At 43.9% G+C, this 17,623-nt stretch overlaps 1 protein-coding gene across 2 annotated transcripts in view; it reads left to right on the top strand.

Annotated features, from left to right (window-relative positions):
- The window catches only part of wipi2 (WD repeat domain, phosphoinositide interacting 2), a 34,876-nt gene that overhangs the window by 1,879 nt on the left and 15,374 nt on the right, over nt 1-17,623 (top strand). The window contains exons 2-10 of one of the 2 annotated variants that reach the window (XM_090197981.1): nt 833-915; nt 3,208-3,377; nt 3,618-3,714; nt 6,557-6,654; nt 6,771-6,863; nt 7,764-7,834; nt 8,565-8,672; nt 11,916-11,994; nt 12,100-12,185. In XM_090197981.1, coding sequence (XP_090054107.1) covers nt 833-915; nt 3,208-3,377; nt 3,618-3,714; nt 6,557-6,654; nt 6,771-6,863; nt 7,764-7,834; nt 8,565-8,672; nt 11,916-11,994; nt 12,100-12,185 — 885 coding nt within the window. Of the gene's footprint in view, nt 1-832; nt 916-3,207; nt 3,378-3,617; nt 3,795-6,556; nt 6,655-6,770; nt 6,864-7,763; nt 7,835-8,564; nt 8,673-11,915; nt 11,995-12,099; nt 12,186-17,623 lie in introns of both variants that reach the window. The other variant, XM_090197982.1, reaches the window with a different exon arrangement.

Here is a 17,623-nt window from a genome sequence, read left to right as displayed (position 1 = left end):
AGCAACCTTTCAGTTACTGGCCCAACGCTCCAGCCACTAGCCTATTTGACTTCTCTCGTAAATTATTTAATTTCTCTCTAGAGAAATGGTGTATTGACCTCACAAAAACCACTGAAACTAATAATTGAATCAACGTTGAAGTATTGCATTGCAAGAAGGCAAAAGGAGCCGTGTAGTAGCCTTGGGGAAAATATGATGTCACTTTTATTCAGAACAAAAAAACAGGCAGCTAGGCCTAAATATAATAACAAGACACAATCATTTGCTGTTTAGTGAGAAGAGCGGAAATCAATGTATTTAGTATTTAGTAGTTTATTTTTGATCTTGATGGTGTTTTGATACATTGATCTTGGTGGTGTTTTGATACATTGATCTTGATGGTGTTTTGATACATTGATCTTGATGGTGTTTGGTGATTTCTACCCGTCCCTGGTGGAGTCTGTGAAAGTGGATGCCATTGCTGACCACTCTGGTCTTTCTGGGTAGTGGGATTGCAACACACACCGTGTGACCCAATGTCACTCAAACACACACTGTCATAGTCAGGCCAGTGTCACCAGCCTGTCTCTGTCTCTCTCCCCTCGGTCAGGCCAGTGTTACCAGCCTGTCTCTGCCTCTCTCCCCTCGGTCAGGCCAGTGTCACCAGCCTGTCTCTGTCTCACTCCCCTCGGTCAGGCCAGTGTCACCAGCCTGTCTCTGTCTCTCCCCTCGGTCAGGCCAGTGTCACCAGCCTGTCTCTGTCTCTCTCCCCTCGGTCAGGCCTGTGTCACCAGCCTGTCTCTCTCTCTCATCAAGTCAGGTATCTGTTCTAACGTGTGTGTCCTCTCTCCAGGTCTTTAGCTGTTGGAACCAAATCAGGCTACAAGTTCTTCTCCCTATCGTCTGTGGACAAGTTGGAGCAGATTTATGAATGTAGTGAGTATCAATATCATATGGATTTATGACGTGTTTGTATGTGTATATATATATATATATATATGTATATATATATATATATATATATTAAATACTGCACTTACTAGATACCACACAGTCATAACCATCACTCTTAATGTTGTTTTACAGTAATATGGAATGGCTATATATTTACCTTGACCTTTTCCACGTTTTATTACATTACAGAATTATTCTAAAATGTATTAAATCGTTTTTCCCCTCATCAATCTACACACAATACCCTATAATGACATCACAATACCCCATAATGACATCACAATACCCCATAATGACATCACAATACCCCATAATGACATCACAATACCCTATAATGACATCACAATACCCTATAATGACATCACAATACCCCATGATGACATCACAATACCCCATAATGACATCACAATACATAAATATTCAGACCCTTTACTCTGTACTTTGTTGAAGCACCTTTGGCAGCGATTACAGCCTCAGGTCTTCTTGGGTATCACGCTAAAAGCTTGGCACACCTGTATTTAGGGAGTTTCTCCCATTCTCCTCTGCAGATCCTCTCAAGCTCTGTCAGGTTGGATGGGGAGTTTCTCCCATTCTCCTCTGCAGATCCTCTCCAGCTCTGTCAGGTTGGATGGGGAGTTTCTCCCATTCTCCTCTGCAGATCCTCTCAAGCTCTGTCAGGTTGGATGGGGAGTTTCTCCCATTCTCCTCTGCAGATCCTCTCAAGCTCTGTCAGGTTGGATGGGGAGTTTCTCCCATTTTCCTCTGCAGATCCTCTCAAGCTCTGTCATGTTGGATGGGGAGTTTCTCCCATTCTCCTCTGCAGATCCTCTCAAGCTCTGTCAGGTTGGATGGGGAGTTTCTCCCATTCTCCTCTGCAGATCCTCTCAAGCTCTGTCAGGTTGGATGGGGAGTTTCTCCCATTCTCCTCTGCAGATCCTCTCAAGCTCTGTCAGGTTGGATGGGGAGTTTCTCCCATTCTCCTCTGCAGATCCTCTCAAGCTCTGTCAGGTTGGATGGGGAGTTTCTCCCATTCTCCTCTGCAGATCCTCTCAAGCTCTGTCAGGTTGGATGGGGAGTTTCTCCCATTCTCCTCTGCAGATCCTCTCAAGCTCTGTCAGGTTGGATGGGGAGTTTCTCCCATTCTCCTCTGCAGATCCTCTCAAGCTCTGTCAGGTTGGATGGGGAGCATTGCTGCACAGCTGTTTTCAGGTCTCTCCAGAGATGTTTAATCTGGTTCAAGTCCAGACTCTGGCTGGGCCACTCAAGGACATTCAGAGACTTGTCCCGAAGCCCTTCCTGCGTTGTCTTGGCTGTGTGCTTAGGGTTGTTGTCCTGTTGGAAGGTGAACCTTCGCCCCAGTCTTAACCTGCTCCAGAGCCCTCAGGGCTTTTCATCAAGGACCTCTCTGCACTTTTCTCTGTTCATCTTTCCTTCGATCCTGACTCGTCTCCCAGCCCCTGACGCTTGGCATTCAAGCCAAAGAGTTCAATCTTGGTTTCATCTGACCAGAGAATCTTGTTTCTCATGGTTTGAGAGTCCTTTAGGTGCCTTTTGGCAAACTCCAAGCGGGCTGTCATGTGCCTTCTTACTGAGGAGTGGCTTCCGTCTGGCCAATCTACTATAAAGACCTGATTAGTGGAGTGCTGCAGAGATGGTTGTCCTTCTGGAAGGTTCTTTCATCTCCACAGAGGAACTCTGGAGCTCTGTCAGAGTGACCATCAGGTTCTTAGTCGACCTGACCAAGGCCCTTCTCCACCGATTGCTCAGTTTGGCCGGGCGGCCAGGTCTAGGAAGAGTCTTGGTGGTTCCAAACTTGTTCCATTTCAGAATGATGGAGGCCACTGTGTTCTTGGGGACCTTCAATGCTAAAGAAACTTTTCTTTATTTTTACATTTGCAAACATTTCTAGAAAAAAAACAGTTTTCGCTTAGTTAGCAGAAATAAAAAAAAAATATGTTTTTGCTTTCTCATTATGGGGTATTGTGATGTCGTTATGGGGTGTTGTGTGTAGATTGATGAGGGGAAAATGTAATCCATTTTAGAATAAGGCTGTAACATAACAAAATGTGTAAAAAGTCAAGGGGTCTGAATACTTTCTTGAAGGCACTGTACATGTACCACAGACATGTATTCCACTCACAGTCCATACAGTCATCATCCCCACTGTTAATGTAGGATCACTATAATATGGAATAGCTCTCTAGAATATTAGAGCAACAGGGTTATACTGTTTGGTACTAATGTGTGTGTGTGTGTGTGTGCACGCACGCTCAGCGGACACAGAGGATGTGTGTATTGTAGAGCGTCTGTTCAGCAGTAGTCTGGTGGCGATCGTCAGTCTGAAGGCTCCTAGGAAGCTGAAGGTCTGTCACTTCAAGAAGGGAACGGAGATCTGTAACTATAGTTACAGTAACACTATACTGGCTGTCAAGCTCAACAGACAGGTAGGAACACACACACCACACACACACACACACACACACACAGTGATATGTGATGATGAGCAGGAGTGTGTGTTTCAGAGGCTGATAGTATGTCTGGACAGGTGTGTTAAACTCCTAGCTACAACACTACAACACTGAAGACTCCTGTGTGTGTTTCAGAGGCTCATAGTATGTCTGGACAGGTGTGTTAAACTCCTAGCTACAGCACTACAACACTGAAGACTCCTGTGTGTGTTTCAGAGGCTCATAGTATGTCTGGAGGAATCTCTGTACATCCACAACATCAGAGACATGAAGGTCCTGCACACCATCAGAGAGACACCTCCCAACCCCTCAGGTAAAACCCTTAACCTAGAACTACATCTAGAGACATGAAGGTCCTGCACACCATCAGAGAGACACCTCCCAACCCCTCAGGTAAAACCCTTAACCTGGAACTACATCTATCCCAACCCCTCAGGTAAAATCCTTAACCTAGGACTAAATCCCAACCCCTCAGGTAAAACCCTTAACCTGGAACTACATCTATCCCAACCCCTCAGGTAAAATCCTTAACCTGGAACTACATCTATCCCAACCCCTCAGGTAAAATCCTTAACCTAGGACTACATCCCAACCCATATATATACTAATGTATGTGGAAAACCTTTCAAATTAGTGGTTTCGGCTATTTCAGCCACACCCGTTTCAGACAGGTCTTTTAAAAGCACACGCCATGGAATCTCCATAGCCAACCATTGGCAATAGAATGGCCTTACTGAGGAGATCAGTGACTTTCAACACGCTCACAGAATGGGAAATGGTTTGTCGAGATCGGCGAGGAAGAACTTGACTGGCCTGCACGGAGCCCTGACCCCAACCCATTGAACACCTTTGGGATGAATTAGAACGCAGACTACGAGCCTAATCGCCCAACATCAGTGCCCAACCTCAGTAATGCTCTTGTGGCTGAATGGAAGCAAGTCCCCTCAGCAATGTTCCAACATCTAGTGGAACCTGAACCTGTTTAATCCAACCGTATTGTATTTAGTCGTTTTGTGTTCTCTCCTCCTGTAATATCCGTGTGTTCTCTCCCCAGGGTTGTGCGTTCTCTCCCCAGGGTTGTGCGTTCTCTCCCCAGGGTTGTGTGTTTTCTCCCCAGGGTTGTGTGTTTTCTCCCCAGGGTTGTGCGTTCTCTCCCCAGGGTTGTGTGTTTTCTCCCCAGGGTTGTGCGTTCTCTCCCCAGGGTTGTGTGTTTTCTCCCCAGGGTTGTGCGTTCTCTCCCCAGGGTTGTGTGTTTTCTCCCCAGGGTTGTGTGTTCTCTCCTCCTGTAATATCCGTGTGTTCTCTCCCCAGGGTTGTGTGTTCTCTCCCCAGGGTTGTGTGTTTTCTCCCCAGGGTTGTGTGTTCTCTCCTCCTGTAATATCGGTGTGTTCTCTCCCCAGGGTTGTGTGTTCTCTCCCTAGGGTTGTGTGTTCTCTCCCCAGGGTTGTGCATTCTCTCCCAAGGGTTGTGTGTTCTGTCCCCAGGGTTGTGTGTTCTCTCCCCAAGGTTGTGCGTTCTCTCCCCAGGGTTGTGCGTTCTCTCCCCAGGGTTGTGTGTTCTCTCCTCCTGTAATATCCGTGTGTTTTCTCCCCAGGGTTGTGTGTTCTCTCCCCAGGGTTGTGTGTTTTCTCCTACTGTAATATCCGTGTGTTCTCTCCCCAGGGTTGTGTGTTTTCTCCTGTAATATCCGTGCGTTCTCTCCCCAGGGTTGTGTGTTCTCTCCCCAGGGTTGTGCATTCTCTCCCAAGGGTTGTGTGTTCTGTCCCCAGGGTTGTGTGTTCTCTCCCCAGGGTTGTGCGTTCTTTCCCCAGGGTTGTGCGTTCTCTCCCCAGGGTTGTGTGTTCTCTCCTCCTGTAATATCCGTGTGTTTTCTCCCCAGGGTTGTGTGTTCTCTCCCCAGGGTTGTGTGTTTTCTCCTACTGTAATATCCGTGTGTTCTCTCCCCAGGGTTGTGTGTTTTCTGTAATATCCGTGTGTTCTCTCCCCAGGGTTGTGTGTTCTCTCCCCAGGGTTGTGTGTTCTCTCCCCAGGGTTGTGTGTTTTCTCCTACTGTAATATCTGTGTGTTCTCTCCCCAGGGTTGTGTGTTTTCTCCTACTGTAATATCCGTGTGTTCTCTCCCCAGGGTTGTGTGTTTTCTCCCCAGGGTTGTGTGTTCTCTCCCCAGGGTTGTGTGTTTTCTCCTACTGTAATATCCGTGTGTTCTCTCCTACTGTAATATCCGTGTGTTCTCTCCCCAGGGTTGTGTGTTCTCTCCCCAGGGTTGTGTGTTCTCTCCTCCTGTAATATCCGTGTGTTCTCTCCCCAGGGTTGTGTGTTCTCTCCCCAGGGTTGTGTGTTCTCTCCCCAGGGTTGTGTGTTCTCTCCCCAGGGTTGTGTGTTCTCTCCCCAGGATTGTGTGTTCTCTCCCCAGGGTTGTGTGTTCTCTCCCCAGGGTTGTGTGTTCTCTCCCCAGGGTTGTGTGTTTTCTCCTACTGTAATAACCGTGTGTTCTCTCCCCAGGGTTGTGTGTTTTCTCCCCAGGGTTGTGTGTTTTCTCCTACTGTAATAACCGTGTGTTCTCTCCCCAGGGTTGTGTGTTTTCTCCCCAGGGTTGTGTGTTCTCTCCCCAGGGTTGTGTGTTTTCTCCCCAGGGTTGTGTGTTCTCTCCCCAGGGTTGTGTGTTTTCTCCTACTGTAATATCCGTGTGTGCTCTCCCCAGGGTTGTGTGTTATCTCCCCAGGGTTGTGTGTTCTCTCCCCAGGGTTGTGTGTTTTCTCCTGCTGTAATATCCGTGTGTTCTCTCCCCAGGGTTGTGTGTTCTCCCCAGGGTTGTGTGTTTTCTCCCCAGGGTTGTGTGTTCTCTCCCCAGGGTTGTGTGTTCTCTCCCCAGGGTTGTGTGTTCTCTCCCCAGGGTTGTGTGTTCTCCCCAGGGTTGTGTGTTCTCTCCCCAGGGTTGTGTGTTTTCTCCTACTGTAATATCCGTGTGTTCTCTCCCCAGGGTTGTGTGTTCTCTCCCCAGGGTTGTGTGTTTTATTCTACTGTAATATCCGTATGTTCTCTCCCCAGGGTTGTGTGTTCTCTCCCCAGGGTTGTGTGTTCTCTCCCCAGGGTTGTGTGTTCTCCCCAGGGTTGTGTGTTTTCTCCTACTGTAATATCCGTGTGTTCTCTCCCCAGGGTTGTGTGCTCTCTCCATCAGTAATGATAACTGTTACCTGGCCTACCCCGGCAGTGCTACAATAGGAGAGGTCCAGGTGTTCGACACGGTCAACCTGGTACGACACACACATACACACACACACACACACACACACACACACACACATTGAAGATGGCTAGCTCTACTACAACTGTGCTGTTTCAGTCTCTGTGTGTTTAACTGTGTCTCCAGAGGGCAGCCAACATGATCCCAGCCCATGACAGTCCATTAGCAGCTGTGGTGTTTGATGCTAGCGGAACCAAACTGGCCACAGCCTCGGAGAAGGTGAGACACTTTAAACTGTTACAGTGAACTACTGAGGTGGTGTCAGCCGGTCCCTCTTCCCTGACCCTTAACCCTGGCCCTTAACCCTGACCCTTAACCCTGGCCCTTAACCCTGACCCGTAACCCTGGCCCGGCGGCAGGGTAGCCTAGTGGTTAGAGCGGTGGACTAGTAACCGGAAGGTTGCAAGTTCAAACCCCCGAGCTGACAAGGTACAAATCTGTCGTTCTGCCCCTGAACAGGCTGTCATTGAAAATAAGAATTTGTTCTTAACTGACTTGCCTAGTTAAATAAAGGTAAAATAAAAATAAAAAAAACCCTGACCCGTAACCCTGGCCTTTAACCTTGACCCTTAACCCCGACCCTTAACCCCGACCCTTAACCCTGACCCTTACCATATAGATACTATTCTCTATCCATCTCTATGGCCCTTAACCCCGACCCTTAACCCTGACCCTTAACCCTGACCCTTGCCATACAGATACTATTTTCTATCCATCTCTATGGCCCTTAACCCCGACCCTTAACCCTGACCCTTAACCCTGACCCTTGCCATACAGATACTATTTTCTATCCATCTCTATGGCCCTGACCCTTAACCCTGGCCTTGACCCTTAACCTTAACCCTGGCCTTGGCCCTTAACCCTGGCCCTTAACCCTGGCCCTTAACCCTGGCCTTGACCCTTAACCCTGGCCCTTAACCCTGGCCCTTAACCCTGGCCCTTAACCCTGGCCCTTAACCCTGGCCCTTAACCCTGACCCTTAACCCTGACCCATCCATGGTAGCAGATCTGATGGGTATTAACAGTGTAGTGGTGGACCGGCTGGAAGTGTGTGTTTTGTAACCTCGCTGTATCAGGGATCAGCTATCCTGTGTGTAATGTATCGGTGGTTTCTGATAGGGTACGGTGATTCGTGTGTTCTCCATCCCTGAGGGACAGAAACTGTTTGAGTTCCGTCGAGGAGTCAAAAGGTAGGACTTCTTCTTCTCCCTCCTTCTTCTTCTTCTCCCTCCTTCTTCATCTTCTCTCTCCTTCTTCATCTCCCTCCTCCTTCATCTCCCTCCTTCTTCTTCATCTCCCTCCTCCTTCATCTCCCTCCTCCTTCATCTCCCTCCTTCTTCTTCATCTCCCTCCTTCTTCTTATTCTTCTCCCTCCTTCTTCTTCATCTCCCTCCTTCGTCTCCCTCCTTCTTCATCTCCCTCCTTCTTCTTCATCTCCCTCCTCCTTCTTCTCCCTCCTTCTTCTTCTCCCTCCTTCTTCAACTCCCTCCTTCTTCTTCATCTCCCTCCTTCGTCTCCCTCCTTCTTCTTCTTCTCCCTCCTTATTCTTCTCCCTCCTTCTTCTTCATCTCCCTCCTTCTTCTTCTCCCTCATTCTTCTTCTCCCTCCTTCTTCAACTCCCTCCTTCTTCATCTCCCTACTTCATCTCCCTCCTTCTTCTTCTTCTCCCTCCTTATTCTTCTCCCTCCTTCTTCTTCATCTCCCTCCTTCGTCTCCCTCCTTCTTCTTCGTCTCCCTCCTTCTTCTTCTTCTCCCTCCTTCTTCATCTCCCTCCTTCTTCATCTCCCTCCTTCATCTCCCTCCTTCTTCTCCTTAATTCCACTCTATATAGTAAAATGTGTTTTAATAGTGGACAATACTAAATGAGCTACAGCTGAGTTCAGTCTGACACACTGAAGTGTGTGTGTGTGTGTGTGTTAGGTGTGTATCTATCTGTTCCCTGGCCTTCAGTATGGAAGGCCTCTACCTATCAGCATCCAGTAACACGGAGACGGTCCACATCTTCAAACTGGAGACGCAGAAAGAGAAGTAAGTACCCCCCCCCCCCCCCCCCCCCCCACCTGGCTGCATTAGTCTGATTCTAGATGTTGTCCTGTATATTAACATGGTGTGTGTGGGCCAACAGAGGAGATGTTGTCCTGTATATTAACATGGTGTGTGTGGGCCAACAGAGGAGATGTTGTCCTGTATATTAACATGGTGTGTGTGTAGGCCAACAGAGGAGATGTTGTCCTGTATATTAACATGGTGTGTGTGTAGGCCAACAGAGGATATGTTGTCCTGTATATTAACATGGTGTGTGTGTGGGCCAACAGAGGAGATGTTGTCCTGTATATTAACATGGTGTGTGTGTGGGCCAACAGAGGAGATGTTGTCCTGTATATTAACATGGTGTGTGTGGGCCAACAGAGGAGATGTTGTCCTGTATATTAACATGGTGTGTGTGGGCCAACAGAGGAGATGTTGTCCTGTATATTAACATGGTGTGTGTGGGCCAACAGAGGAGATGTTGTCCTGTATATTAACATGGTGTGTGTGTGGGCCAACAGAGGATATGTTGTCCTGTATATTAACATGGTGTGTGTGTAGGCCAACAGAGGATATGTTGTCCTGTATATTAACATGGTGTGTGTGTGGGCCAACAGAGGATATGTTGTCCTGTATATTAACATGGTGTGTGTGTGGGCCAACAGAGGATATGTTGTCCTGTATATTAACATGGTGTGTGTGTAGGCCAACAGAGGATATGTTGTCCTGTATATTAACATGGTGTGTGTGTGGGCCAACAGAGGATATGTTGTCCTGTATATTAACATGGTGTGTGTGTAGGCCAACAGAGGATATGTTGTCCTGTATATTAACATGGTGTGTGTGGGCCAACAGAGGAGATGTTGTCCTGTATATTAACATGGTGTGTGTGTGGGCCAACAGAGGAGATGTTGTCCTGTATATTAACATGGTGTGTGTGTAGGCCAACAGAGGATATGTTGTCCTGTATATTAACATGGTGTGTGTGGGCCAACAGAGGAGATGTTGTCCTGTATATTAACATGGTGTGTGTGTGGGCCAACAGAGGAGATGTTGTCCTGTATATTAACATGGTGTGTGTGGGCCAACAGAGGAGATGTTGTCCTGTATATTAACATGGTGTGTGTGTGGGCCAACAGAGGAGATGTTGTCCTGTATATTAACATGGTGTGTGTGGGCCAACAGAGGAGATGTTGTCCTGTATATTAACATGGTGTGTGTGGGCCAACAGAGGAGATGTTGTCCTGTATATTAACATGGTGTGTGTGTAGGCCAACAGAGGAGATGTTGTCCTGTATATTAGCATGGTGTGTGTGGGCCAACAGAGGAGATGTTGTCCTGTATATTAACATGGTGTGTGTGGGCCAACAGAGGAGATGTTGTCCTGTATATTAACATGGTGTGTGTAGGCCAACAGAGGAGATGTTGTCCTGTATATTAACATGGTGTGTGTGGGCCAACAGAGGAGATGTTGTCCTGTATATTAACATGGTGTGTGTGGGCCAACAGAGGAGATGTTGTCCTGTATATTAACATGGTGTGTGTGTGTAGGCCAACAGAGGAGATGTTGTCCTGTATATTAACATGGTGTGTGTAGGCCAACAGAGGAGATGTTGTCCTGTATATTAACATGGTGTGTGTAGGCCAACAGAGGAGATGTTGTCCTGTATATTAACATGGTGTGTGTGGGCCAACAGAGGAGATGTTGTCCTGTATATTAACATGGTGTGTGTAGGCCAACAGAGGAGATGTTGTCCTGTATATTAACATGGTGTGTGTGGGCCAACAGAGGAGATGTTGTCCTGTATATTAACATGGTGTGTGTGTAGGCCAACAGAGGAGATGTTGTCCTGTATATTAACATGGTGTGTGTGTAGGCCAACAGAGGAGATGTTGTCCTGTATATTAACATGGTGTGTGTGTAGGCCAACAGAGGAGATGTTGTCCTGTATATTAACATGGTGTGTGTAGGCCAGCAGAGGAGATGTTGTCCTGTATATTAACATGGTGTGTGTGTAGGCCAACAGAGGAGATGTTGTCCTGTATATTAACATGGTGTGTGTGGGCCAACAGAGGAGATGTTGTCCTGTATATTAACATGGTGTGTGTGTAGGCCAGCAGAGGAGATGTTGTCCTGTATATTAACATGGTGTGTGTGGGCCAACAGAGGAGATGTTGTCCTGTATATTAACATGGTGTGTGTGTAGGCCAGCAGAGGAGATGTTGTCCTGTATATTAACATGGTGTGTGTGTAGGCCAACAGAGGAGATGTTGTCCTGTATATTAACATGGTGTGTGTGTAGGCCAACAGAGGAGATGTTGTCCTGTATATTAACATGGTGTGTGTGTAGGCCAACAGAGGAGATGTTGTCCTGTATATTAACATGGTGTGTGTAGGCCAACAGAGGAGATGTTGTCCTGTATATTAACATGGTGTGTGTGTAGGCCAACAGAGGAGATGTTGTCCTGTATATTAACATGGTGTGTGTGGGCCAACAGAGGAGATGTTGTCCTGTATATTAACATGGTGTGTGTGTGGGCCAACAGAGGAGATGTTGTCCTGTATATTAACATGGTGTGTGTAGGCCAACAGAGGAGATGTTGTCCTGTATATTAACATGGTGTGTGTGGGCCAACAGAGGAGATGTTGTCCTGTATATTAACATGGTGTGTGTGGGCCAACAGAGGAGATGTTGTCCTGTATATTAACATGGTGTGTGTGTGGGCCAACAGAGGAGATGTTGTCCTGTATATTAACATGGTGTGTGTAGGCCAACAGAGGAGATGTTGTCCTGTATATTAACATGGTGTGTGTGTGTAGGCCAACAGAGGAGATGTTGTCCTGTATATTAACATGGTGTGTGTAGGCCAACAGAGGAGATGTTGTCCTGTATATTAACATGGTGTGTGTGGGCCAATAGAGGAGGTGTTGTCCTGTATATTAACATGGTGTGTGTAGGCCAACAGAGGAGATGTTGTCCTGTATATTAACATGGTGTGTGTAGGCCAACAGAGGAGATGTTGTCCTGTATATTAACATGGTGTGTGTGTAGGCCAACAGAGGAGATGTTGTCCTGTATATTAACATGGTGTGTGTAGGCCAGCAGAGGAGATGTTGTCCTGTATATTAACATGGTGTGTGTGTAGGCCAACAGAGGATATGTTGTCCTGTATATTAACATGGTGTGTGTGTAGGCCAACAGAGGATATGTTGTCCTGTATATTAACATGGTGTGTGTGTAGGCCAACAGAGGAGCCGACGACATGGGGTGGATACTTTGGGAAGGTCCTGATGGCGTCCACCACCTACCTGCCCTCTCAGGTGAGTGGGACTTCCTTTTGAGAGAGTGTGTGGTGTGTGTGTGTGTGTGTGTGTGTGTGTGTGTGTGTGTGTGTTGTCTGACCATGTCTCCTCTGTGTGCGTCAGGTGACAGAGATGTTCACTCAGGGACGAGCCTTCGCCACCGTACGACTGCCCTTCTCTGGACACAAGAACATCTGTGCTCTGGCCCTGTAAGAACACCCACTAGAACGTTCTCTACCAGACTCTAGAGCTGGGACCATATTCCCCCCCACACACCCACTAGAACGTTCTCTACCAGACTCTAGAGCTGGGACCATATTCCCCCCCACACACCCACTAGAACGTTCTCTACCAGACTCTAGAGCTGGGACCATATTCCCCCCACCCACTAGAACGTTCTCTACCAGACTCTAGAGCTGGGACCATATTCCCCCCACCCACTAGAACGTTCTCTACCAGACTCTAGAGCTGGGACCATATTCCCCCCACCCACTAGAACGTTTTCTACCAGACTCTAGAGCTGGGACCATATTCCCCCCACCCACTAGAACGTTCTCTACCAGACTCTAGAGCTGGGACCATATTCCCCCCACCCACTAGAACGTTTTCTACCAGACTCTAGAGCTGGGACCATATTCCCCCCACCCACTAGAACGTTCTCTACCAGACTCTAGAGCTGGGACCATATTCCCCCCACCCACTAGAACGTTCTCTACCAGACTCTAGAGCTGGGACCATATTCCCCCCACCCACTAGAACGTTCTCTACCAGACTCTAGAGCTGGGACCATATTCCCCCCACACACCCACTAGAACGTTTTCTACCAGACTCTAGAGCTGGGACCATATTCCCCCCACCCACTAGAACGTTTTCTACCAGACTCTAGAGCTGGGACCATATTCCCCCCACACACCCACTAGAACGTTTTCTACCAGACTCTAGAGCTGGGACCATATTCCCCCCACCCACTAGAACGTTTTCTACCAGACTCTAGAGCTGGGACCATATTCCCAACATCGCCCTGCTCTCCCCCAGTTTATCTGACGTTGGTCATTTGGGGGATTAGCCAACATAACATTCTTCCATATTGTTTGGTCGTCAATAGTAACGTGCATTAATCTGCTTCCTGCAATGAAAGTATCGTCCCTGTTTCACTGTCTGCCCTCACTTCCTCTTCTCACAGCCTGCCCTCACTTCCTCTCCTCACTGCCTGCCCTCACTTCCTCTCCTCATTACAAACAGAGTAGGGTAATTGAGATGCGCCTGAGAAAACGGAGTGGCTCTATGTCTACCAAGCAACGTTTTTGGAGAACATACAATTTACTGTTCGAGCAACGATCACATTTTGAGTTAGCAATCTAGCTGATGTGTTTTGAGTTCCCATTTCCTCAGGTGGTGAATTATATAGCCTAGGCCAGTATTCACAAAAAAACAGCCAGGCAAATTAATCTCTAAAGAGACTAAATAAATCTGATCATTCTGGATCCTATTTTATCATGTTGCACATTAAACTATCCATCATTCATTCCCTGAACATGTTAAAACGTCTTCCCTGGGAAAAAGTCAGCCTAGAGCCCTCCCATTAACGGAGAAGTCAGCCTAGAGCCCTCCCGTTAACAGAGAAGTCAGCCTAGAGCCCTCCCATTAACGGAGAAGTCGGCCTAGAGCCCTCCCGATAACGGAGAAGTCGGCCTAGAGCCCTCCCGTTAACGGAGAAGTCGGCCTAGAGCCCTCCTGTTAACGGAGAAGTCGGCCTAGAGCCCTCCCGTTAACAGAGAAGTCGGCCTAGAGCCCTCCCGTTAACAGAGAAGTCGGCCTAGAGCCCTCCCGTTAACAGAGAAGTCAGCCTAGAGCCCTCCCATTAACGGAGAAGTCAGCCTAGAGCCCTCCCGTTAACGGAGAAGTCGGCCTAGAGCCCTCCTGTTAACGGAGAAGTCGGCCTAGAGCCCTCCCACGTTAAAACGGAGAAGTCGGCCTAGAGCCCTCCCGTTAACGGAGAAGTCGGCCTAGAGCCCTCCTGTTAACGGAGAAGTCGGCCTAGAGCCCTCCCGTTAACAGAGAAGTCGGCCTAGAGCCCTCCCGTTAACGGAGAAGTCGGCCTAGAGCCCTCCCGTTAACAGAGAAGTCGGCCTAGAGCCCTCCCGTTAACAGAGAAGTCGGCCTAGAGCCCTCCCGTTAACGGAGAAGTCGGCCTCGAGCCCTCCCATTAACGGAGAAGTCGGCCTCGAGACCTCCCGTTAACGGAGAAGTCGGCCTAGAGCCCTCCCCGTTAACGGAGAAGTCGGCCTAGAGCCCTCCCGTTAACGGAGAAGTCGGCCTAGAGCCCTCCCCGTTAAAATGGACAATTCGGCCTAGAGCCCTCCCACGTTAAAACGGACAAGTCGGCCTAGAGCCCTTCCACGTTAAAACGGACAAGTCGGCCTAGAGCCCTACCACGTTAAAACGGACAAGTCGGCCTAGAGCCCTACCACGTTAAAACGTACAAGTCAGCCTAGAGCCCTTCCACGTTAAAACGGACAAGTCAGCCTAGACCCCTTCCACGTTAAAACAGACAAGTCGGCCTAGAGCCCTCCCTTTAACGGAGAAGTCGGCCTCGAGCCCTCCCGATAACGGAGGAGTCGGCCTAGAGCCCTCCCATTAACAGAGAAGTCGGCCTAGAGCCCTCCCGTTAACAGAGAAGTCGGCCTAGAGCCCTCCCGTTAACAGAGAAGTCGGCCTAGAGCCCTCCCATTAACAGAGAAGTCGGCCTAGAGCCCTCCCGTTAACAGAGAAGTCGGCCTAGAGCCCTCCCGTTAACAGAGAAGTCGGCCTAGAGCCCTCCTGTTAACGGAGAAGTCGGCCTAGAGCCCTCCTGTTAACGGAGAAGTCGGCCTAGAGCCCTCCCGTTAACAGAGAAGTCGGCCTCGAGCCCTCCCATTAACGGAGAAGTCGGCCTCGAGACCTCCCGTTAACGGAGAAGTCGGCCTAGAGCCCTCCTGTTAACGGACAGGTCGGCCTTTTGGAAAGTAACTGTGAATAATAATATAGCATTGTAATGATAATAGTGTTGTAATAATAATAGTGTTGTAATAATAATAGTGTTATAATAATAGTGTTGTTATAATAATAGTGTTGTAATAATAATAGTGTTATAATAATAGTGTTGTAATAATAATAGTGTTGTATTAATAATAGTGTTATAATAATAGTGTTGTATTAATAATAGTGTTGTAATAATAATAGTGTTGTATTAATAATAGTGTTATAATAATAGTGTTGTATTAATAATAGTGTTGTATTAATAATAGTGTTGTTATATAGTGTTGTATTAATAATAGTGTAGTATTAATAATAGTGTTATAATAATAGTGTTGTATTAATAATAGTGTTATAATAATAGTGTTGTTATAATAATAGTGTTGTAATAATAATAGTGTTGTAATAATAATAGTGTTGTATTAATAATAGTGTTGTATTAATAATAGTGTTGTAATAATAATAGTGTAGTATTAATAATAGTGTTGTAATAATAATAGTGTTATAATAATAATAGTGTTGTAATAATAATAGTGTTGTAATAATAATAGTGTTGTATTAATAATAGTGTTGTAATAATAATAGTGTTGTATTAATAATAGTGTTGTATTAATAATAGTGTTGTTATATAGTGTTGTATTAATAATAGTGTAGTATTAATAATAGTGTTATAATAATAGTGTTGTTATAATAATAGTGTTGTATTAATAATAGTGTTATAATAATAGTGTTGTTATAATAATAGTGTTGTAATAATAATAGTGTTGTAATAATAATAGTGTTGTAATAATAATAGTGTTGTATTAATAATAGTGTTGTTATATAGTGTTGTATTAATAATAGTGTAGTATTAATAATAGTGTTATAATAATAGTGTTGTTATAATAATAGTGTTGTATTAATAATAGTGTTATAATAATAGTGTTGTTATAATAATAGTGTTGTAATAATAATAGTGTTGTAATAATAATAGTGTTATAATAATAGTGTTGTAATAATAATAGTGTTGTATTAATAATAGTGTTATAATAATAGTGTTGTATTAATGATAGTGTTGTAATAATAATAGTGTTGTAATAATAATAGTGTTGTATTAATAATAGTGTTATAATAATAGTGTTGTATTAATAATAGTGTTGTAATAATAATAGTGTTGTAATAATAATAGTGTTATATAGTGTTGTATTAATAATAGTGTTGTATTAATAATAGTGTTGTAATAATAATAGTGTTGTAATAATAATAGTGTTGTATTAATAATAGTGTTGTATTAATAATAGTGTTGTAATAATAATAGTGTAGTATTAATAATAGTGTTGTAATAATAATAGTGTTATAATAATAGTGTTGTATTAATAATAGTGTTGTAATAATAATAGTGTTGTATTAATAATAGTGTTATAATAATAGTGTTGTATTAATAATAGTGTTGTATTAATAATAGTGTTATAATAATAGTGTTGTATTAATAATAGTGTTGTATTAATAATAGTGTTGTAATAATAATAGTGTTGTAATAATAATAGTGTTGTTATATAGTGTTGTATTAATAATAGTGTTGTATTAATAATAGTGTTGTTATAATAATAGTGTTGTAATAATAATAGTGTTGGATTAATAATAGTGTTGTAATAATAATAGTGTTGTATTAATAATAGTGTTGTATTAATAATAGTGTTGTAATAATAATAGTGTTGTATTAATAATAGTGTTGTAATAATAGTGTTGTAATAATAATAGTGTTATAATAATAGTGTTGTATTAATAATAGTGTTGTTATAATAATAGTGTTGTAATAATAATAGTGTTGGATTAATAATAGTGTTGTAATAATAATAGTGTTGTTATATAGTGTTGGATTAATAATAGTCTTTTAATAATAATAGTGTTGTAATAATAATAGTGTTATATTAATAATAGTGTTGTATTAATAATAGTGTTGGATTAATAATAGTGTTGTTATATAGTGTTGGATTAATAATAGTGTTGTATTAATAATAGTGTTGTAATAATAATAGTGTTGTTATATAGTGTTGTATTAATAATAGTGTTGTAATAATAATAGTGTTGTAATAATAATAGTGTTGTTATATAGTGTTGGATTAATAATAGTGTTGTATTAATAATAGTGTTGTAATAATAATAGTGTTATATTAATAATAGTGTTGTTATATAGTGTTGTAATAATAATAGTGTTATATTAATAATAGTGTTGTAATAATAATAGTGTTGTTATATAGTGTTGTATTAATAATAGTGTTGTAATAATAATAGTGTTGTAATAATAATAGTGTTGTTATATAGTGTTGTAATAATAATAGTGTTGTATTAATAATAGTGTTGTAATAATAATAGTGTTGGATTAATAATAGTGTTGTAATAATAATAGTGTTGTAATAATAATAGTGTTATATTAATAATAGTGTTGTAATAATAATAGTGTTGTAATAATAATAGTTGTTATATAGTGTTGTATTAATAATAGTGTTGTATTAATAATAGTGTTGTATTAATAATAGTGTTGTATTAATAATAGTGTTGTTATATAGTGTTGGATTAATAATAGTGTTGTATTAATAATAGTGTTGTAATAATAATAGTGTTGTTATATAGTGTTGTATTAATAATAGTG

Source organism: Oncorhynchus mykiss, chromosome 13 (genome assembly GCF_057628025.1).
Source record: "Oncorhynchus mykiss isolate SJ-2025 chromosome 13, ASM5762802v1, whole genome shotgun sequence".
Lineage (NCBI taxonomy): Eukaryota > Metazoa > Chordata > Actinopteri > Salmoniformes > Salmonidae > Oncorhynchus > Oncorhynchus mykiss.
Note: the sequence above shows the minus strand (reverse complement) of the source record. Positions and strands in the feature narration are given on the sequence as shown.